The sequence below is a fragment of the Canis lupus genome, chromosome 23 (genome assembly GCF_011100685.1).
Source record: "Canis lupus familiaris isolate Mischka breed German Shepherd chromosome 23, alternate assembly UU_Cfam_GSD_1.0, whole genome shotgun sequence".
Lineage (NCBI taxonomy): Eukaryota > Metazoa > Chordata > Mammalia > Carnivora > Canidae > Canis > Canis lupus.
Window position 1 is genome coordinate 50,105,008 of NC_049244.1, and position 23,285 is coordinate 50,128,292.

Consider the following 23,285-nt stretch of genomic DNA (forward strand, 5'->3'; position numbering starts at 1 on the left):
GATGCTAAAATTTTGTTTCACGTTAACTTGACATAGATGCAAGTGTTGAAATGACAAGAGAAAAGAACCTCAGGGAGCCACTAGCATTATTTGCAACGTAGAGGAAACACCCATAGAGCTTCATGTTGCAAGTCTTCTATTCCCGGTGGTTTTCCATTGGATAGCTAATTCTAAAGCCAGGAACGACCTACACTTAAACAGGCCCGACGTCACACCATTTAAAAGATAAAACATGGGGATCCCTGGGGGGCTCAGCGGTTGAGCACCTGCCTTTGGCCCAGGTCATGACCCCAGGGTCCTGAGATCGAGTCCCACATCGAGCTCCCTGCACGGAGCCTGCTTCTCCCTCTGCCTGGGTCTCTGCCTCTCTCTGTGTGTCTCTCATGAATAAATAAATAAAATATTTTAAAAAGTGAAATAAAAGATAAAACATGGGGATCCCCTGGGTGGCTCAGTGGTTTAGCACTACCTTCCGCCCAGGGCGTGATCCTGGAGACTCTGAATCGAGTCCCACATCGAGCTCCCTGCATGGAGCCTGCTTCTCCCTCTGCCTGTGTCTCTGCCTCTCTCTGTGTGTCTCTCATGAATAAATAAATCTTTAAAAAATAATAAAAGACAAAACATGTTCTTATTGCTGGCCCCTCCCAAATACACATGATGCAATAGCTTCTGCATCTAAACATTATGAAGAAGAAAAAGGTCGGTTTCCTAAAGATGGACGTTAGCATTTGAATACAAAAAGTCAAAAAAATAAAATAAAAATAAATAAATAAAAATTAAAAAACTAAAAACAAAACAAAAACAAAAAACAAAAAGTCACACATTTGTGGGATGCCAGGGTGGCTCAGCGGGGAGGCATCCAATTCTTGATTTCCACTGAGGTCAAGATTTCAGGGTAGTAAGATCAAGCCCCCTGTGGGGCTCCCGGCTTCTCCGGGTGCTGCTCAAGTCTCTCTCTCTCTCCCTCTCCTCCCTGCTCCTCCCTGCTCCTCCCACACTTGTGTGTGCACTTGGTCTCTCTCAAAAACAATAAATCTTAAAAAAAAAAAAAAAAAAAAACTTACATGTGGGCAGCCTGGGGGGCTCAGCAGTTGAGCGTCCGCCTCCGGCCCAGGGCGTAACCCTGGGGTCCCAGGATCGAGTCCCCCATCCGGCTCCCTGCAGGGAGCCTGCTTCTCCCTCTGCCTGTGTCTCTGCCCGCCACCCCCGCCCTGTGTCTCTCATGAAGAAATAATAAATTATTTAAAAAAGAAAAAAACTTACATGTCAGTTAAATGTAGCGTAGATTTTAGACAATAAGCCAAACTCTGCAAATATTACATTCTTGAAAACTAATTGTATGCAGTGTTTCAGGAGATTTTTTTGTAACTCTTGAGGGACTGGACTGTGAACTTGCATTCTTTATTTTTGAGAGAGAGAGAGAGAGAGAGAGCAAAGAAGTGGTGGGGAGCAGAGGGGGAGGAAGAGAGGGAGAATTTTAAGCAGGTTCACTCCCAGCAGGGCTTGATCTCATGACCCTGAGATTATGACATGAATCAAAATCAATAATCTGGTGGCCCTGAACCTGCATTCTTTAAAGAAGAGCTTCAAAGTCCACAGACTTGCTAAAATGTTTTTTTAAAGTACATATACATACATAGTAAGTTAATACTTGTTGAATGATGTATTATGTATTAGAAAGCTTACTACTACTCTGTAAAAGTGGAAATTATTTATTTCTTTTTTTTTAAAGATTTATTTATTTATTTATGATAGACATAGAGAGAGAGAGAGAGAGGCAGAGACACAACACAGGAGGAGGGAGAAGCAGGCTCCATGTCGGGAGCCCGACGTGGGACTGGATTCCAGGACCCCAGGATCGCACCCTGGGCCAAAGGCAGGTGCTAAACCGCTAAGCCACCCAGGGATCCCCTAAAAGTGGAAATTATTTCTATTTCAAGACTCATATTACAAATTATTCAGACTGTCTCCATCCACTTAACTTAAATATTGTAAGATAGCTTTTTCTATATCCTTTATCTTGCCCTAGGATCTGTAGGGGTAGTCATATTAAATTCTATTCCATTTTTATAAAATCAGAAAATTTCTTCCATTATTTTTGAAAATGAGATGTATAGGTAAACTGAATCTTTGCTTGTCCAAACGTTGTTGTTGACTTACAGCTTCCGTTATTACTATTAACAAATTTTCATCAATTAAGGAGGGCACATGATGAGATGAGCACTGGGTGTTATACTGTGTTTTGGTAAATTGAATTTAAATAAAATATTTCTAAAAATAAATAAATAAATGATTTCTAAAATTTTTTAAAGAAAAAATACATAATAAAATGTCAATATTAAAAAAATCTTTCATCAGATTTTGTTTATTTGTAAGTAGCTTGTTCTGCCTAATGTTTGTAAGCGTTTTTCCCTAACTTCTAGATGTGCCCTTATTTTTAGAAATCTTTTTTATTTTTTTATTTTTATTTTTTTAGAAATCTTAATCCTTGAGTTATCATCTATCATATTAATCCAAAATTTAGCATCTTAAAAAAAAAAACGAAATTTAGTATCTTAAAACAATAATCATTTTATCTCATGATTGCTATTGATTAGGAATTCAGATATGGGTTAACTGGTTGGTTCTGGCTAAGTATCTCTCATGAGGTTGCAGTGAAGATGTGAGCTGGGGCTTCAGTCATCTGAATCCCTGGCTGGAGCTGGAGGATCCATTTCCATCATGGCTCAATCACATGGATGTTGGCAGGAGGCCTCAGTTCCTTGTTATGTGAGTCTTTGTAGAGCTGCTCAGGTGTCTTTCTGAAACGGAAACTGGCTTCCCTCAGAGCAAGTGATGTATGGGAAAGAAAAAGGAGCCCATCCTACCCTCAAGGGAAGGAGAATAAAGTTTCACGTCTTTTTTTTTTTTTTTTAAGTTCCACGTCTTGAAAGGAGGAATATCAAACAACTGGTAGGCATATTTCAAAGTTGTCATGCTGGGAATCAGGGAATCAGTGAATCATTTCAATCTGAAGATAAAGATCTTTTCTCTGGCGCCTGGGTGGCTCAGTCAGTTAAGTGCCTGCTTTCAGCTCAGGTCATGATCCCGGGTCCTGCGATGAGCCCTGCACCTGGCTCCCTGCTCAGCGGGGGAGTCTGCTTCTCCCTCTGTCCCTCCCCCCACTCATGTGTGCTCACTCTCTCTCTCTCACAAAAAATAAATAAAATCTTTAAAAAAAAACTTTTTTCGGGGGGGCAAAAAAAAAAAACTTTTTTCAAGTTCAGGGAAGTTTTCTTCTATTATGTTAAGAATCACATGCAATTTTTATTTTTATTAAAATGCAAATTTTAAAGGGTTTTTAGATTGATAAGTTTTCATGAAGGAAATGACCCAGTTCTGGCTAACCTCAGGTGGAGGTGCCAACGGAGGGATATTGCTATATTACAAATCTCATATATTTACCACACCAACCATGACTGTACTTTGGTCATCCTGTCTTTCCAGAATTCATAAGAAACCTCTCAGTGACTTATTTTTAAAAGCCCAGTTAACTTACTAGGAATCCAGGGTACAGGAGTCAAAATTGGCTAGAAGTTTCCAAATCAAAACCTGTGGTTTGGACTATGACACAATAAGAAAATATGATTTGACACAAATAAGAAAATCAACAGACTAATAGAAATTTGTTATCTAAAATTGTTCCAGGGTGCCTGGGTGGCTCAGCCCATTAAGCATCTGCCTTCGGCTGAGTTCATGATCTCCAGGTCCTGGGATCAAGCCCCACAATGGGCTCCCTGCTAAGAGTGGAGTCTGCTTCTCCCTCCCCCTGTTTGTGCTCTCTCTCTCCCCTACTCAAAGAAATCTTTAAAAAATAAAATAATTCAAAATAATATAATTGCCCTTGACTTTTTACAGGCCAGCCAAGAGAGTCCATGTACCCATACACTAATATGTCTTGTACCCATTAAAAGGGGGGAAACAATTGGTCAATATTTTTTTAAGATTTTACTTATTTATTCATGAGAGACACAGAGAGGCAGAGGAGAAGCAGGCTCCCTGTGGGGAGCCCGATGCAGGACTTGATCCCAGGACCCCAGGATCACCACCTGAGCTGAAGGCAGACGCTCAACCGCTGAGCCACCAGATGCCTCAGATCAATCTTTTTTAAAGACCACTTGGTTAACAAAAGTTGATCAAACTGATCCTTGATATTCATTCTCAAGTTAGGTCCAGGATGACTAAAAAACTAAATACAAAATAGTTTCCAAATGTCTCATGATATTTATGATTGTCTTTATGCTTTATGCTTTTCCCCAAAACTCATCTGCCAGAGTTTTGTTTTTTATTTCTTTTCTTATTTTTTTTATTTTTATTTATTTATTTTTATTTATTTATTTTTTATTTATTTATGATAGTTACAGAGAGAAAGAGAGGCAGAGACACAGGCAGAGGGAGAAGCAGGCTCCATGCACCGGGAGCCCGATGTGGGATTCGATCCTGGGTCTCCAGGATAGCGCCCTGGGCCAAAGGCAGGCGCCAAACCGCTGCGCCACCCAGGGATCCCTCTTATTTTTTTTAAAGTAAGCTTTACACCCCCATGTTGAACTTAGGACCCTGAGATCAAGAGTTGCATGCTCTACCAACTGAGCCAGTTAAGAGCCCCATGCTGGAGGTTTAAATGTCACTACATGTCTATCCGTAGCTGACATTCAGCCTATAATACCACATCAAAAAGACACCAAATGCTTTTCAGGCAAAGGCTCTCCTATCCCATAGAGCTGAATTTTGACCAAAAGCAGGTTGGAGGTGAGGGATTGGTTGGGAAATTCCAATACGGAATATGCTGTAATCTTAGTTTAACTGAGATGCAGGTGACAATGTAGTGTGAGGCCAGATATTACACCTAGTAGTAGGTCAGCTAGTCATACATAATACATTCTCCACATTTAAACGCTCAGGGCTTTTGATTTTTTATTTATTTATTTTTAAGATTTTATTTATTTATTCATGAGAGACACATACACAGAGAGAGAGAGAGAGTCCAGGATCACGCCCTGGGCCAAAGGCAGGTGCTAAACCGCTGAGCCACCCAGGGATCCCCTCTCCGGGCTTTTTAGAGGATGCATCAATAACTGAAATTGATTTCCTTGAACTTGATGTGACAGTTTTAAAACATAGCTTCCAAAGTCTTTATCACATCTCCCTTTGAGAGGTAGAGTCTGTGTCCCTTCCCTGGAATCTAGACTCTCCAATTGACCACCAAAATACAGCCAAGGTGATACGGGACTAGTTTCCAGGTCTAGGTCTTAAGAATCTGGCATTTTCCAACTTCCTGTCTCTTGAGACAATCTCTTTTGGAACTGAGTACCTTGCACTAAGGGTAGAACTCTCTGGAAAGGAACTAAGGCCCATGGCTCTCAGTTGCTGGCTGAGCGGCCAGTCAGCAGCACCAACTCGGTTGCCATGGGCGTGAGCTATCTTGGAAGTGGATCCTCCAGCCCAAGTTAAGCTCTGCTCACTGACGCCATATGGAGCAGAAACAAGCCTCCACTGCTAAGCCATGACCAAATTGCTGTTTCTCAGAAGACCTCGGGGTAGCCTTGTGGGACAGACACCTGATTTCTCTACAAACTGAGGCATGTTCTCCCACTAGGCTCTCAGGGCACCTCGACAAACGTGGAGCAACTCTCAGTATGAAAACAAGACGGAGGGAGGCCTGGGGGGCTCAGTGGTTGGGCCTCTGCTTTCAGCTCAGGTCCTGGGATCGGGACCTGGACATTGGGCTCCTTGCATGGAGCCTGCTTCTCACTCTGCCTCTCTCTCTCTCTCTGTCTCTCATGAATAAATAAATAAATCTTAAAAAAAAGAAAAGAAAAGAAAACAAGACTGACACTGCATGGGACCTTTAGCCAGTACGACTATGAACAGCTGTTGCCTTTGCATACTCAATGCCCCTGACTACTCACTTCTGGTAATATCACCACCCAGGTGCTCTGGCAATATTTTTTTCCCTGGTCTTCCCTGATCGACCTGCTCTGGTGAAGCTGGTGAAACTGTCCCAACACGAACCCCTCCTCATGGTAGCCACAATCCCTTCTTGCTTTCTATTCCTCGACCTCCTATTTTCACATTCTCTGTTATCATGTTTGAATGACCGAAAGGGTGAACACAGGGTCCATTCTAGGCCTATCAGAGTCCACTGTATGGATTTGCTAGAATTTACCAACCAGTCTCACATTGATGATACTGTCCATTGAGGCTCTTTCTAGCTTGATTGCTTGTTTTAACTCTCTCCAAATTTATATATATGTGTATATATGTATATATACATATATATGTAATATATAACATACACACACACATATTTTGAAGTGAAATTTCTGAGTGAAAATGTATTCTTGGAGATCCCTGGGTGGCACAATGGTTTAGCGCCTGCCTTTGGCCCGGGGCACGATCCTGGAGACTGGGGATCGAATCCCACGTCGAGTTCCCGGTGCATGGAGCCTGCTTCTCCCTCTGCCTATGTCTCTGCCTCTCTCTCTCTCTCTCTCTCTCTGTGTGTGACTATCATTAAAAAAAAAAAAAAAAAAAGAAAAAAAAAGAAAATGTATTCTTTTCACTCAGAGGGCACCTGGGTGGCTCAGTCAGTTAAGCATCAGCCTTCAGCTCAGGTCATGATCCCAGGGTCTTGTGATTGGGACCTGCATTGGGCTCCTTGCTCAGTGGGGAGTCTGCTTCTCTCTCTCCCTGTGCGCCCCCCCGCCGCCACCTGTGAGCATGTGTGCTCTCTCTTTCTCAAATAAATAAATAAAATATTTTAAAAAATAAAATGTGGTCTCCCTTGGTGGCTCAGTGGTTTAGCACCTGTCTTCAGCCCAGGGTGTGATCCTGGAGACCCGGGATCGAGTCACACATCAGGCTCCCTGCATGGAGCCGGCTTCTCTCACTGCCTGTGTCTCTGTCTCTCTGTCTCTGTCTCTGTGTGTGTGTGTGTGTGTGTGTGCCTCTCATAAATAAAATAAAATATAAAAAAAATAAAAAATAAAATGTGATCATTTTGTCAATAGCCCTACAAAAATTTTTGTGCCAATTTACACTGTTTAACTGTGATTAATTGCATCTGCTTGCCCTCATTAACTTGTCAGTCTACGCCAATATGACAAATACAAAAATGTGCTGTTATTTTAATTTGTATTCTTTTTGGGACGCCTAGGTGGCTCAGTGGTTGAGCGTCTGCCTTTGACCCAGGGCGTGATTCCAGTTCAGGGATCGAGTCACACATCAGGCTCCCTGTGAAGAGCCTGCTTCTCCCTCTGCCTGTGTCTCTGCCTCGCTCTCTATGTCTCTCATGAATAAATAAATAAAATCTTTAAAAAAATTTTTTTAAAATTGTATTATTTTAATGACAAAGGATATATTCATATATATTTTTTTAAATTTTTATTTATTTATGATAGTCACAGAGAGAGAGAGAGAGAGGCAGAGACACAGGCAGAAGGAGAAGCAGGCTCCATGCACCGGGAGCCCGACGTGGGATTCGATCCCGGGTCTCCAGGATCGCGCCCTGGGCCAAAGGCAGGCGCTAAACCGCTGTGCCACCCAGGGATCCCCCATATATATTTTTAATTTCATTTATTTTTCCTGTGATTTGAGGCTGAAGCCCTCAAAAGATACAAATTACATCAAAAAAAGTTCTTATCACATATTATTATATTATTGTTAGTTAATATCAACCCAGTTTTTGTTTCTTTGCTGGTATCCTGTTTTTCCATTTGGAAGCATATAGGATTTTCTTTTTCTGAGAGTTTAGAATTTTCACCATGATGTATGAAGGTATGTGCATTTTTTTGTTAATCTTAATAAACATTTTTTATGCCTTTGAACAAAATTCCAAACCTTTCTTGAATTAGGGAAAATTGGATTTTTTATTATACTCATTTTTTTTTCATTCTTTCGTTCCTCTTTGTTAACTCCTGGAAATCCTAGTAAACTTTTAGTTTGTTGGCCAGATTTATCTCTTAAGAAAGTGATTCTCATAACTTTCTTTTTTCTTTTTGATATACCTTGGGAACTTCCAAACTAAGTCCTTGAAAGACAAAATGGAATTGGGTTGTTTTTTGTGTTTTAATTTTTAAGTCATCTCCACACCCAACATGGGGCTCAAACTCACATCCCCAAATCAAGAGTCATGTGCTCTACTGACTGAGCCAGCTAGGCGCTGTGATAAATTGGATTGTACAGTTAACATTTGTGCACTTTGGCAGGGCACAGGGGAAAGTAGGGATAAATAGGTGGAGCACAGAGACGTTTAGGGGACTAACCTGTATACTATAATGGTAGTTCCATGTCATAATTTACTTGTCCAAACCCATAGAATGTACACTGCCAAGAGTTGGCCCTGATGTAAACTATGGGCTTTGGGTAATAATGATGCATCAATATAGGTTCATCAATTGCAGCACATGTACGTCTCTGGTGGGGATGTTTTTAATGCGCCAGGCTATGCATGAGTGGGGACAGGAATATACGAGAAATCTCTGTAATTTCTGCTCAATTTTGCTATGAACCTAAAACTGCTTGTAAAAATAAGACTATTTTAAATTATGTAAATTTTATCTCATTAAAACGATGGAATCTTAAAAAGACAAAACAAAGGACTGTAGAAAATTATTTGCTTGCGGGCTGGGGGTTGTTGGAAGCTTGATGAATTAAGAACAGCGGATGATCAAAAGACTAAAAGCTGACGGGTTTATTGGGGGATCATTTTACTATTCTGTTTATTCTGTACATATTCAAAATTCTCCATAATGAAGAAAAACAAACAAAAAATAATTGGTTAACAGCTGTTATTAGTTCTGGACAACAGAGGGAGCAAGACAGAGTTTTCCTGGAAGGTTATTGAGGGCCTCCCAGAATCATTGGAAGAATGGGAGAACTGGCTTAGCACAAACACAGAAGGAGTTACAGTTAGGGATTACAGGAAATTTTCCCAAAACCTGTTCCACCCACAGGCCTGTGATCTCTGAGCTTCAAGTTTTTCCTGGGCTCTGTTACAAAAATGAACACCACCATCTAGCGGCCCCTTCCTACACCCATCTGTGGTTGCAGATTTCTTGACTGGTTTTCCAGTTCACTATCATCTGAACTATAACTTCTATATATCCCTCAGAATTTTTCATTGTTTTTTTTTTGGGGGGGGGGAGGGATGGGGGAAGAATCAGGTGTATAGTGGTATAATTTTTTTTAAGATTTTATTTATTCATGAGAGATAGAGAGAGAGGCAGAGACACAGGCAGAGGGAGAAGCAGATCTCCCAGGACCCGGGGATCACAATCCTGGCTCCCAGATCAATCACTGAGCCACCCAGGTGTCCCTTGTGATATAATTTATATACGGTAAAATTTTACTTTACAGTTCTGTAAGTTTTGATAAATACAAACTATTTTGACAAACAGTTATGCAACCACTACCACAATCAAAACATGGAATAATTTCATCACTCCCAAAAGTCATTTTCACTCTTTTGAACATAATCTCTCCACCCATCCTCCAGCCCCCAGCCTCCATCGGTCTGTTTTCTCTCCCTATAGTTTTCTTCTAAAATGTCATATAAATGGAATCATACCATATGAGCCTTTTGAGTCAGTTAGCAAAGGGCCTTGAGATTCATCTGTGTTGTCATTTGTGTTGATAGTTTTCCCATCTTCACCACCTTTTTGTTGTTTTGGCTAAAGCTTGGTATTTTATTGTGTGGATGTACCAGCGTGTTTATTATCCATTCCCTCGTCCAACCACGTTTGGATTATTTCCAGTTTGGGAAGTTAAGAATAAAGTCACTATAAATACTGTGTACAGATCTTTGTGTATATATAAATTTTCATTTCTTTTGGGCAATTATCTAGGATACAATTGCTGAGGTGTATGATATGTGTATACTTAACTTTGTAAGAAACTTTCAGCCTGTTTTCTAAAGTGGTTGTGCCATTTTGCACTCCAGCAACATTTTTTTTTCTGCTTAGAACATCCTACCTGGTTTTCCAACATTGCCGTGTTTTACTTCTAATTTTTTTCTTCTGCTATTTTGTGGGATTTTCAGAAGATCGGGAAAATATCAAAATATTTAAAGTAGCATATTGTTTTTTTGTTTAAAGATTTTATTTATTTATTCATGAGAGACCCAGAGAGAATGAGAGAGAGGGAGGCAGAGACATAGGCAGAGGGAGAAGCAGGCTCCATGCAGGGAGCCCGACGTGGGACTCGATCCCAGGTCCCCAGGATCACACCCTGGGCTGAAGGCTGCAGTAAACCACTGAGCCACCCAGGCTGCCTCCTTATTATGCTTATTTACTATATGTAGTGAATAATTTTTGAATTCTATGACCCCCTTTCATGATTGGGGTCTTGATGTTAATTTTAATAATGTTTTAGAGATTCACGGATTTGTTATTTTTCTGTAAAAATTTCCCCATATCTTGTCATGTTTTAATATACATGGTCTTCAAAATAAGGACATAGTACACAATGCTTCAGGGAATCATTTCATGACCATGTATATTGGGTATTCACAATGTGCTAGTGACGGGGCTATATTCTGAAAATAACTATTTTGTATGGTGCTTTATCATTTAAAAAGTGCTTTCATATATATTATTTAATTCTGTATAAGTTAGGGGCACCTGGGTGGCTCAGCGGTTAAGCACCTGCCTTCAGCTCAGGGCGTGATCCTGGAGTCCTTGGGATCGAGGCCCACATGGGCCTCTCTGCATGGAGCCTGCTTCTCCCTCTGCCTGGGTCTCTGCCTCTCTCTCCCTCTGTGTGTCTCTCATGAATAAGTAAATAAAATATAATAATTCTATGTAAGTTAAACACAACCATTCTTTATATGTGTGTATATCTATATAGCAGCCAGTTAAAGGGCAGCAAGAAATATGAGAATGAATGATAGGAAAATAGACAAAATATGAGTTCAGTTGGCTAAGAGATGGAGAAAATTGGAGAAAGGTAACAAACGTTCAAGGGGGAGGTTTGGAAGTGGAGAAAGCAAGAACATTCAGTGAGATTGGATTACCATCTCAGGGTTTTGTCCCACCCTGAAATTCCCTTAGGTACCCTGACAACAAACCTTCACATTTTTTGCCATCTTTTGAAATGCTAATTAAGTGGTTACCTACCCTTTTTTTGCAAGTTGTTTCAGAGAAAGAATTTTACTTCAGGCAACTAATACCACCAATAGGGAAAGAAATCTTAGATAAAATGGGAACAGGTCTGGAACCGCAAACTTTGTGAAGTTTTCCTTTCAGGAAAAGCATCTATTCTTGTAACAGGCCCTAAGTGCTTGCTTTTTCTAGTCACCTTAGGTTTGTGGTATCTTGGTTGAACTGAAACTCTGAATGCAAAGGCGATTACTAGGAAGAGGTGGAAATTAAAACCTCAAACTATTGGTTACAAATGAAGCCCTGTGTCTGTATTATTATGAGACCTGTTTTGCCAAAATACTAAATTCATGGAAGTTATGTGAAGATAAGTGATTTTAACCTGGGAAAACAGCTTAAAGTCCTAAGTTTAAAAATTGCGTGGAAAGAGTTCTCTCATTACTTGTCCAAACCAGAAAGCATCTGCATTTCAAAACCTGGAGGACTTCATTTTCTTTACCCCACTGCAATCTCTTTTATGCGTTACCATGTTTCATTCTTACATTTTTTTTATTTTTTTTAAAGATTTTTATTTATCCATGAGAGAGAGAGAGAGAGAGAGAGGCAGAGACCCAGGCAGAGGGAGAAGCAGGCTCCATGCAGGGAGCCCGACGTGGGACTCGATCCTGGGTCCCCAGGATCAGGCCCTGGGCTGAAGGCAGTCACTAAACCGCGGAGCCACCCAGGCTGCCCCATTTTTTAAATTTTATTTTTATTTATTTTTATTTTTTCCCATTTTTTATTTCTAATACACAAACACTTCAACAGCAATATTATTCACCATGGCCAAAAGGGGGCGGCCCCCCAGATGTCCATGGACAGATGAATGTGTAAGTAAAATGTGCTATATACCCACATGTACACACAACAGAATATTGTTCAGCCTTCAAAAGGAAGGAAATTCTGTCTCTGGTTACAACATGGATGAAACTTGAAGACATGCTAAGTGAAAAAAAAAGTTACAAAAGACAAATGCTGTAGAGTTTCACTTATATGAGATAAAGTTGTCACATTCATAGAAACAGAAAGTGGACTCGTGGCCACCGGGCCTGGGAGGAGGGGGCAATGGGGGATTGTTCGTTAGGTAGAGTGTCAGTGTTACAAGATGAAATAAGATCTGCTGCACACGGGGTGCCTGGTTGAGGGTCAGCCTTTGGCTCAGGGCCTAACCTGGGATCGAGTCCCGCATAGGGCTCCCTTCGGGGAGCCTGCTTCTCTCCCTGCCTGTGTCTCTGCCTCTCTGTGTCTCTCAGGAATAAATAAAATCTTAAAAAAAAAAAAAAAAGTCTGTTGCACACAGTGTGGATATACTGAAAAATGGCTAAGATGATAAATTTTCCATCACATGTTTTATCACAATTAAATATTATATAAATACCCAGTGGATTTGTACTATGAATTTTGTAAAGGATAACCAATTTAAAAAATCCATCAAAATTATAGCCCTACAGACAGATGGAAGAAACAGTGGTAATAGGGTCACTATACTACTTTACTATTACCTGGTGATACTTGTGGCTTTAAAGATCATTTGGCAAAGTGTATTTTGTTGTTGGGTTTTTTTTTTTTTTTTTTTTGGCAAAGTGTATTTTGAATACTTAATAAACATTAAAAAGGCTAGAGCCAGTTGGCCTGATTTGAATCTCAGTTCTCTGGTTTACTGGCTGTATAACCTTAATTTCTGTTTTCTCAATCATGAAAAGATGACAAAGGGATAATAATAGTACTCATATCACAGATCATTACATAAGGGGCGCCTGGGTGACTCCGTTGGCATCTGCCTTCGGCTCAGGTCGTGATCCCAGGGTCCTAGGATCCAGCCTGCATGGGGCTCCCTGCTCAGCCTGGGAGCCTACTTCTCCCTCTGCCCCTCCCCTTGCTCATGCTCTCTCTCTCTCTTGCTCTCTCTCAAATAAAGAACATCTTTTAAAAAAAAGACTGTTGTATTAAATGTGCTCATATATGTAAAAAATTTACAATAGTGCCTTGGCACATGATGTGCTCTACAGGATTTACCACTATTACTACCACCACTACAACCATTATTATCAATAAGGGATTTTTCTGGGATCCCTGGGTGGCGCAGCAGTTTGGCGCCTGCCTTTGGCCCAGGGCGCAATCCTAGAGACCCGGGATCGAATCCCACGTCGGGCTCCCGGTGCATGGAGCCTGCTTCTCCCTCTGCCTGTGTCTCTGCCTCATCCTCTTTCTCTCTCTGTGAGTATCACAAATAAATAAAAATTAAAAAAAAATTTTTTAAGGGGTTTTTCTATCACCAGTTTTAGAAACTTTTCAAAGGCAAACACTAAAAGTTGTACCCCTTCTTTCTCCTAGATGTGGAGATGGATGAATGTGGGGATGGATGGAACTCGATGAGTCAGTTCTTCCTAGCAGGATGTCAATTTAACTTCTCCTCTAAGAAGAGGCTAAAAAAATAAAAATAAATAAATAAATAAATAAGAAGAGGCTAAAATTTTGGACACCTGGGTGGCTCAGTGGTTGAGTATCTGCCTTTGGCTCAGGGTGTGATCCCAGGGTCCTGGGATTGAGTCTCCTATTGGGATCCCTGCAGGGAGCCTGCTTCTTCCCCTATCTCTTTGTGTCTCTCATGAATAGATAAATAAAAAAAAAATTTTTTTTTTTTAAAAGGGGGGACTAAAATTTGAAAGCATAATTGGGACAGAAGGCATAAAGGGATAATAAATAAAAATATAATAATGACAATATTCAATGATCTGCTTTAATAAAACATGATTTTAAAAAATACGAATGTATCATATGTGGGTGGTTATTTTTATCATATTATTATTCCTTTATGAAAGGATTAACTGCAAGATTTTAAAAAGATTTTTATGTATTTGAGAGAGAGAGTGCACAAGCAGGGGTGGGTGAGGGACGGGGGGTGGGGGGGGGGGGAAGCTGACTCCCTGCTGAGCAGGGAAGCCACCCTAGGGCTTGACTTATAGTACTCTTGCCATAACAGTACAAGCTCCCATATGCCCTTCACTTACAGATGGCCTTCAAGTTTTGCCAATTATCCCATAATATCCTTTATAGCATGAGGAATTCAATCCAAGAGCATGGATTTTCTCAGCAGTCATGTCTACTCTCCTTCAATCTAGAAGAGTTACTAAGCCCTTCTGTGACCTTCATTTTCTGAGATTACTCTGCGAATTGTGTTTTTCGAGCATTGTACCACACTTCCAGTTCCACATGCCCTTCTAGAATTGTCTCAATCTAGACCAACCTGTGCCTCAGTCCATGAACAGAATATAAAGTAGACCTGTGTAACTTAGGAGGCTAGGTTACAAAGGCCATACAACCTTCTCTCTGGCTCCCTTTCACATACAAACACATACACGCCCTGGGAGTCCTGAGCTGACATATAGAAAATGAAGAGACCATAGAGAAGTAGAGGTATCAGATATGCAGCCATTCCAACCCTCAACTGTACGAATCTTCCAGATCAGGGGTCATGAGTGCAGGAGCCTTCTCATGATTCTATCTCCCAGCCTTTGAGCCACTCTAGCTGAGACGTAGTGAGCCAGGCTCTGGGCTGCACCAGCTGACAGCTTAGGACTGAGAAGGCCTGTCCCTGTTGAACCTTATCCAAATAGTAGCAAAATAAGCACTGTTGTTTTAAGCCACTAGGTTTTTTAGAGTGTTTGTTACAAACCAATAGATAACTGGAAAAATTGTAAAGCCCATTATTATTTTTTAAATTTTTATTTATTTATGATAGTCACACAGAAAGAGAGGCAGAGACACAAGCAGGCTCCATGCACTGGGAGCCCGACATAGGACTCGATCCCAGATCTCCAGGATCGTGCCCTGGGCTAAAGGCAGGCGCCAAACCGCTGCACCACCCAGGGATCCCTGTAGACCTATTATTTTGTGGAATGTTCCTCCATTTGTGCTCCCTTGAGGTTCATTCACAGTTGGGTTATATATTTCAGGCAAGATCACTTAAGTAATTTTGTGCTTGGCTCACTGCATCCATCAGATAACATAGGATGCCAATTTGCTCCACTACTGTTGATGTTAACTTCAATCACCTGAGTAAGGATGTGCTTCCAGGTTTCTTCACAATAAAGTTACTCTTTCTTCATGTATAATTATTTTGTAGAGAGATAATTTGAGACAATGTAAATAACACCTGTTATCCAACCATTTTCCATCCATAAGTCTTGCTATCCATTTATGTTTCTTGCCTGAATTCATTATTTCTATGAGAGCTGCAAAGTGATGATTTTATAATTTAACTGTTCCTTTGACTTTTATTAGTTGGCATTATAAGGAAGGGTTTTCTATTTAGTCATTTATTTATATCATCATAGGCTGATGGCCCCTAATTTAATCAATTGATGTAATTTGTTTGCCGTCATTTTTATTTTGATATATTGTCCCAGATTCAGCTGGTAAAGGTCCTTTTAAAACTTCTGTGTCCTTCTGACATGTCTCCATTATTCTCTGAATACTTCCTTACTTCCTGGCCCCAAAAGGTGTTCCTGGTTATCCCGTCCCTCCTTTGCTCCTGAAATCAGCCTTTTCTCCAAGAAGACTTGTTCCTCTTGTTGAAGAATAGTATTTAGAAAGTTGGTGGCTTGTTTTGCTCATTGCTACTGGGATCATAGTGCTTCCAGGGTTTTTCTGTGGACAGAGACAAGTAAATACATTGAGGGTGGTGAGTACTAATGAAAAGGAAAGGAATGTGGGAGCACAAAAAAGGAAGAGATATCTAACCCAAGGCTTCAGAGTTTTGGGGAGGGGAACAGAAATATTCTAGGCAGAAGATATTTTTGTGCAGAAAGTCTGAGTCGAGAGAACATGTCATGTTTAAGGAACTAAAGTAGTTTAATATGGCTAGAGTAGAGTGAGGGAGCAGTGGTAAGAGAGCAGGATACAACATAAAGAGGGGCTTGCCAAATCTTGAGACAAAGACCCAATGAGAAATGCTAGAAATTTTAAGTTTGTCCTGAGAGCAATGGAGAATTATTAAGATTCCAAGCAAGGGATATAGGATCAAAAAATATTTTAGAACAGCTGCCTTCAATTAAAAAAATTCACATACCTTCCTAAAAGGATTTTGAAATACTATGTACTTCCACATTTTCAGTCAGCATCTAATAATTTTTATAAGTTTAAAAGTTAATTTTTTAAATAGGAGGTTTAAAATAGTTTACATTTTTAAAAAGATTTTATTTATTCACGAGAGACACAGAGAGAGGCAGAGACACAGGCAGAGGGAGGAGCAGGCTCCATGCAGGGAGCCCGATGTGGGACTTGATCCCGGGTCTCCAGGATCACACCCTGGACTAAAGATGGCACTAAACCACTGAGCCACCCTGGCTGCCCAAGATTTTACATTTTGAAAGATAAAATGCCTTGGATTATACCTGAAATAAGTATTTTATGATATGATACTCACCAAATCTTAAAAGTCATGTAAAATTTCCATCTATGGATTTTTATCAAATGTCATCTAAAAATTTTGTTGGTCTCAGGAACCACGAGATTACATTTATAAGAACTAACATCACTAGTCTATGTTGCCTAAGTTGTTCTGAATTCAGGGCAATTTTCACCCTTAACAAAACTATATGAGACAGGCAAAGGACTTACAGGCTTAAGATGCTTCAACTACTTGTTAGAAAAGGTTTCCAGATTTCTGCTTTTGCCAAAGATGGAGTAACAGGAACTGGATTTATCCTCCTGCTGAAACAACAACAAAAAGTCAGACAAAATATAGGAAAAAATGGTTTTGAACTATTAGATATCAAACATTAAAGGACAGTGACTTCTGGGAAACAAGAAACAAAAGAGACTAGCCCTTTGATTGCCTTGGCTTCCTGCCTTTAGAATCTCTAAATTATAGACATAAACTTAACTGTATTAATAATCACATTAAATGTAAATGGTCTAAATACTCCAAATAAAAGAAATTGGCAGATTAGACAAAAAGCAAAACCCAATTATTTACTGCCTATAAAAAAAAACACTTTAAACATAAATATAGAAACAGATTAAGAACTGCAGAAGATATACCATACCAACAACCAGTCAGGAAAGCAGGCATGCTATTTTATTTTTATTATTTCTTTTTTTTTTCAAAGATTTTATTTATTTATTCATGAGAGACACAGAGGCAGAGACACAGGCAGAGGGAGGAGCGGGCTCTCTACAGGAAGCTGGATGCAGGACTCTATCCCGGGACTCCGGGATCACGCCGATCCGTGGGCCAAAGGCAGACGTTCAATCATTGAGCCCCCACAGGGGTCCCTTATTATTATTCTTTTTAAAGTAACTTCTGGGCCAATGTAACACATGAACTCCTGACCCTAGGTAAAGAATCACATGCTCTACCAACTGAGCCAGCAGGCACTCCAAGCATGCTATTTTAATATTGGACAAATGTCAGAGTAAAAAGAATTACCAGGGATACAGAATGTTATTTCATATTGATAAAGTGATCAATACAATTATTATTTTTTTTAGGATTTTTAAATTTATTTATTCATAGAGACACACACACACACACACAGAGAGGCAGAGACCGAAGCAGGCTCCATGAAGGGAGCCCGATGTGGGACTCGACCCAGGGTCTCCAGGATCACATCCTAGGCTGCAGGCAGCACTAAACCGCTGCACCACCAGGGCTGCCAGATCAATAACAATTCTAAACATTAATGACCTAGTAACAGAGTTTCAAAATACATGAAGCAAAAACTGATAGAACTATAAGAAGTTGATAAACTCACAATTCTAGTTAGAGATTTTAGAACCCCTTTCTCAATAACTGATAGAATAAATGAACAGAAAATCTTCAAGAATATGTGTCTTGATCAATATTATCAACCAACTGGACCTATTTACCATTCCACATAATAGCAGAATACATATCCTTTTCAAGTACACACAGAACATTTACCAATAGAGAGTATATTCTAAGCCATAAAGCAGACCCAGTACATTTAAAAGGATTCAAATCATACAAAATGTATTCTCTGATCACAATGGAATTAACTTAGAAACCAATAACAGAAAGAGCTCCAAAAAATCCTCAAATATTTGGAAATGGAATAATATGCTTTTAGAAAACCATGGGTCAAAGAAGAAATCAAAAAAAGAAACTGAATCCTGTTTAGAACCAAATGGAATGAATATTTGATATATCTGAGTTTGTGGGATATCAGTAAAGCAGTTCTCAAGGGGAAATTTATAGAGCTAAATACCTATATTAGAAAAGAAGAAAGATCTCAAACTGATGATCTCAGATTCCGGTTTTAAAAAACTTGAAAAAGAGCAAACTAAACACAAAGTAAGAAGAAGAAAGGAAATAATAACGATTAAAGTGAAAATCAACGAAGTAGAAAGCAGAAAAACAATACGTAAAACTAAAAGCTGCTCTTTCAGAGGGTCAATAAAATTGGTAAACTTCTATCTAGCCAGACTGTTGAAGAAAAACAGAAAACAAAATCACCAACAGGAATGAGAAATTTGATATCATCATAGAGTCTAGACACTAAAAGAATAAAAAGAGAATATTATGAATAACACTTTGCCTATGAATTTGACAACTTAGACAAAACTGACAAATTCTTTGAAAGACACAAATTGCCAAAGCTCAGTCAAGGAAAAAATAGATAACCTGAAGAGCCCTATATCTTTTTTAAAATTTATTTTGGAGTTAAAAACCTTACTACAAAGAAAACTTTAGGCTCAGATGGCCTCATTGGTGAATTCTACGAGACATTTAAGAAAGAAATAAAACTGAGGCATCTGGGTGGCTCAGTCAGTTTGGCACCTGCCTTCAGCTCAGGTCATGATTCCTGGGTCCTGGGATAGAGCCCCATATTGGGCTCCCTGCACGGCAGGGAGGCTGCTTCTCCCTCTGCCTCTGCCTGCTGCTCCTCCTGCTTGTACTCTCTCAATCTGTGTCAAATAAATAAGTAAAGTCTTAAAAAAAAAAAGAATAAAAGCAATTCTATCATACCAACTCTTCTGGAAATAATTCTACACAAAATTTGTCTCTGAGGTCAGCATTACCCTGATACCAAATCTAGTTAAAGACACTACAAGAAAATGGCAAGCGAATATTCCTCATTAAGATAGATGCAGACAGGGATCCCTGGGTGGCGCAGCGGTTTAGCGCCTGCCTTTGGCCCAGGGCACGATCCTGGAGACCCGGGATCGAATCCCACGTCAGGCTCCCGGTGCATGGAGCCTGCTTCTCCCTCTGCCTGTGTCTCTGCCTCTCTCTCTCTGTGTGTGTGTGTGACTATCATAAATAAATAAAAATTTAAAAAAAAAAAAAAAAAAAAAAAAAAAAAAAAAAAAAAAGATAGATGCAGACATTTGAAGGCAAGATTTAGAAAATCAAGTTCAATACATAAAAAGGAAAATATATCGGGGTGCCTGGGTAGCTCAGTTGGTTGCGCATCTGACTCTCGGTTTTGGCTCAGGTCTTGATCTCTGGGCTGTGAGATGGAGCCCTGTGTTGGGCTACACACTCAGCAGGGAGTCGGTTTGAGTATTCTCTCCAAACCTGCATGCTCTCTCTTTCAAATAAATACATCTTAAAAAAAAAAAAAAAAAGGAAAATATATCATGATTACTTTAAGCTTATCCGGAGAATGTAGGGCTGGTTTGACATTTAAAAATCAACCAATCGGGGAGTCCTTGGTGACTCAGGGGAGGTCCCTAGGTGGCTTAGCGGTTCCTGCCTTAGGCCCAGGGCTGATCCTGGAGTCCCTAGATCGAATCCCGTGTCTGGCTCCCTGCATGGAGCCTGCTTCTCCGTCTGCCTGTGTCTCTGCCCTGCCCCCCCTTTCTCTCTCTCTCTCTCTCTCTCTCTCTCTCTCTCTCATGAATAAATAAATAAAATCTTAAAAAAAATAAAAATCGGGATCCCTGGGTGGCGCAGTGGTTTAGTGCCTGCCTTTGGCCCAGGGCGCGATCCTGGAGACCCGGGATCGAATCCCACGTCAGGCTCCTGGTGCATGGAGCCTGCTTCTCCCTCTGCCTGTGTCTCTGCCTCTCTCTCTCTCACTGTGTGCCTATTATAAATAAATAAAAAAAAAATTAAAAAAAAATCAATCAATGTAACTTGCAACATTAACAAACTGGAAAAAGCAAAGTCATATAATAATCAAAAGACAGAAAAAGCACTTGGCAACATTCATTCCTCATCAAAACAGGAAGGAATAGAGGGGAACTGTCTCAACTTGATAAAGGGAATCTATGAAAAACCCACATGGTATGTATGTATTATGTTTTCCCTCTAATATCATGGTTCTAGTGATATTGGACTCAGAAATTTGGGAAGTTTTGTTTTGGACTTCTTGAGTTTGGGATCCAACATGCCATCTAACATCTAACTGGGGATTTGCAGAGCAGTATGGATCTGGAGCTCAAAAGAGAGAGCTGTCATAGAGTCTATTGAAGGATATTTTAAAACTACTTAAGAAAAAAAACAACCTAGTTTTTATTTTTTAAGCAAGTCCTGCAAGGAAACATAGGTGAAGAGTAAGATGGGAAGAGGATAGGGAATGGAAATATTGAAGAAAAGCAATACTTAAGCCTCCACCTGGAGGATATAGAAAGAGGAACAAGAAAAGATGACTTAGTGTCAACTATCATCATCATCAAAAAAAAAAAAAAAAAAAGACCAAGAACAATCTTATAGTAGTGAAAGGACACCTCTTTGATATGCTGTAAGAGAAATCCAGTTTCAAGAAAGAGGGAAGGGTCAACAGAGTCAAAAGTTGCAGAAGGGTTTTAGATATAAGGACGTTCTGGTTGTTGGGGATATGCTTAGCCATAAATACAGGTGACCACTAGAATATATTTAAAATAGGCATTATCTGGTATAGATGGGCTTTGGCCAATCTTTAACGCGGGCACATCTCATTCCATTCCATTGCACTCTGGGTGGATAGTGATGCAAGCTGAGGCTCTCCTATTGGTTACTGCATTGTTCTCCCGATTGCTCATAGAGACCTACCAAGAGAGCACAGTATCCATGGCCTTAGAAATCTCAAGTATCCATTTCTCAGCTCAAAAAAGGGTAAGTGAAATACTTTCGTTGACCTGGGAGGCCCGCTAGGATTCGGGGCCTTTGTTCCTGACAGTAAGAACTGTCTATCCTTTCCCCCATCAGGTACCTGCCACCTCCTGCTCCGAGAGGCCGACTGAGCCTCGATTACTTTATTAGCGAAAAGGTGAATAAGAACACAAGTCCTGCCTCACTACCTCCGCGAAATAGCTTAGAATAAAATGAATTTTTTTAAGAAGCCCGAGTCGTCTTACTCCGGCTCCTTGATACCTGGGGCCTGACACACAGCGTGGGCTCCGCAAGGGCTGCATCGTAGTAATTGAATATTTGTTAAAAGGCTTCTTTAATCTGGAAGCCGTGCCAAGTGTCATTCATTCCCCCAACCCTCATTTAGGTTCCCAGGCGGCCAAATTTATCTATTGATTTATTTTATTTCATTTTATTTATTTTATTTTGTTTTTTATTATTAATTTTTTTTCCAGGCGGCCAAATTTGATCTCTCATCTTGGCGGTCGCCAAAGAGTAGCTGGGGGGACTGCAGCGCATCTAAATAAAAACGCTGGGTGCTGTGCAAGCAGAGCCTCGGGCCAGCGCCCCGGCCCAGCGCCCCACCAGACTGCGGCGCCCAGACCCCCTTCTCGTGCACATCCCGCCCCCGCCGTAGAACTTTTGCAGAGAGACGCGATCACATCTCACTTCGACGTCCCTCGAGGTGTCACGATGAAACTCTCCGCAGCAGCCTTGGCCGACCCCACGCCCCTCCACCTGGGAGGAGGCCCCGCTCCCCGGAGGCTTCCCTCTCGGCTCGCTCAGCCTCTCCCCGGGGTCCAGAGCGGCGATCAGCCCCGCCCCCGCCTGCTCCCCGAGGCTCCGGCCGTCCTCAGAGGGGGAGCCCTTGCGGCGGAGGAGGGGCCGGCCGCCCGGTGCGGGGGCGGGACGGGAGCGGGGCTGTGAGTCGCGGGCTCCTCCCCTCGGGGGCGGGGCCTGGCCTGCGGGGGCGGGGCCAAGGCCGCGTGGGGGCGGGCCAGAGGCGGTGGGGGCGGGGCCTGGCCTGCGGGGGCGGGGCCAAGGCCGCGTGGGGGCGGGCCAGAGGCGGTGGGGGCGGGGCCTGGCCTGCGGGGACGCAGCCAGGGCCATGCGGGGGGCGGGCTCGGCCGGCGAAGGCGGGGCCGTGCCGTGAGGGGGCGTGGCCTTCCATGCGGGGGCGTGGCCTATCGTGCAGGGGGCGGGGCCGGGCGCCGCAGGCCCTTCCTCCCGCGGGCGGGCAGGCCCGAGCGACCGCAGCTTGTCTTCCAGGAGGCGGACCTCGGCGGCGGGAAGGGGCCCGGGGGGCGGGACCTGCCGTGCGGGGGCGTGGCCTATCGCGCGGGGGGCGGGGCCGGGCGCCGCAGGCCTTTCCTCCCGCGGGCGGGCAGGCCCGAGCGGCCGCGGCTCGTCTTCCCGGAGGCGGACTGGGCGGCGGGAAGGGGCCCGGGGCGGGGCCGGGCGTGCAGGGCCCCTCCCCGGAGGCGGGCTCGCTTGGCGGCGGCGGCCCGCGGTGTCCGCGGTCTGGCTGCGGAGCCCGACGCGCTGTGGCTCCGCCCCGTGGCCGGCCGGGGCGGAAGCGGGAGGCGGGGGCGGGGGCGGCGTGCGCGCTGCTGGCCTCGTCTCCCGCGGCGCTGGGGCCCGCGCTCCGCGGCGGCTGCTGGATCCGGCTCCTCGCGGCGCCCGCCGCTCCCGCACAGGCCTCGCCCCCGAGCCCCGGCCCGCGGCGCCCGAGCCCCGGCCCCCCGGCCCCCCGGCCCGGCCCCGATGGCTCTGTGCAACGGAGACTCCAAGGTCAGTGTGTGGCGCCGAAGCCCCGCGCCCTCCCCCAGCCCGTCCGCGCGGCCCCGCGAGCCCCGGTCGGGGCCTGGGGCAGGTGCTTTGTTGATCGTCGCCGGCCGCTCGGGGTTGCTGCGGCCGCCGGCCCCGGCGTCGGGAGGGCGTCAGCTCCCCGCGGCCGCCTCGCCGGCCCTCGCCGGCCCGCGCCTCCCCCGCCCGGAGCCCGGGAGCGCGGAGCCCGGGAGCGCGGCCGG

At 42.8% G+C, this 23,285-nt stretch overlaps 1 protein-coding gene and 1 long non-coding RNA gene across 7 annotated transcripts in view; one reads left to right on the forward strand and one right to left on the reverse strand.

Moving 5' to 3' along the window:
• Positions 1–14,957: 14,957 nt before the first annotated feature.
• On the reverse strand, positions 14,958–22,156 carry LOC106557644. Of its 6 annotated transcripts, none has more exons than XR_005377255.1 (3): positions 21,925–22,156; positions 16,797–16,886; positions 14,958–15,824 (listed from the first exon to the last, which is right to left on the reverse strand). It is a non-coding gene; the product is annotated as an uncharacterized LOC106557644 (long non-coding RNA). The 6 variants fall into 6 exon arrangements; XR_005377254.1 differs by having other exon boundaries at positions 16,797–16,889; XR_005377257.1 differs by lacking the exon at positions 21,925–22,156 and adding an exon at positions 21,499–21,517 and having other exon boundaries at positions 16,797–16,889.
• Positions 21,155–23,285, forward strand: part of GMPS (guanine monophosphate synthase) — a 76,831-nt gene continuing 74,700 nt past the window's right edge. Inside the window, 1 exon segment of the mRNA NM_001313780.1 lies at positions 21,155–21,240. Within this exon segment, the coding sequence (NP_001300709.1) occupies positions 21,196–21,240 (45 nt within the window). The 5' untranslated portion in view covers positions 21,155–21,195.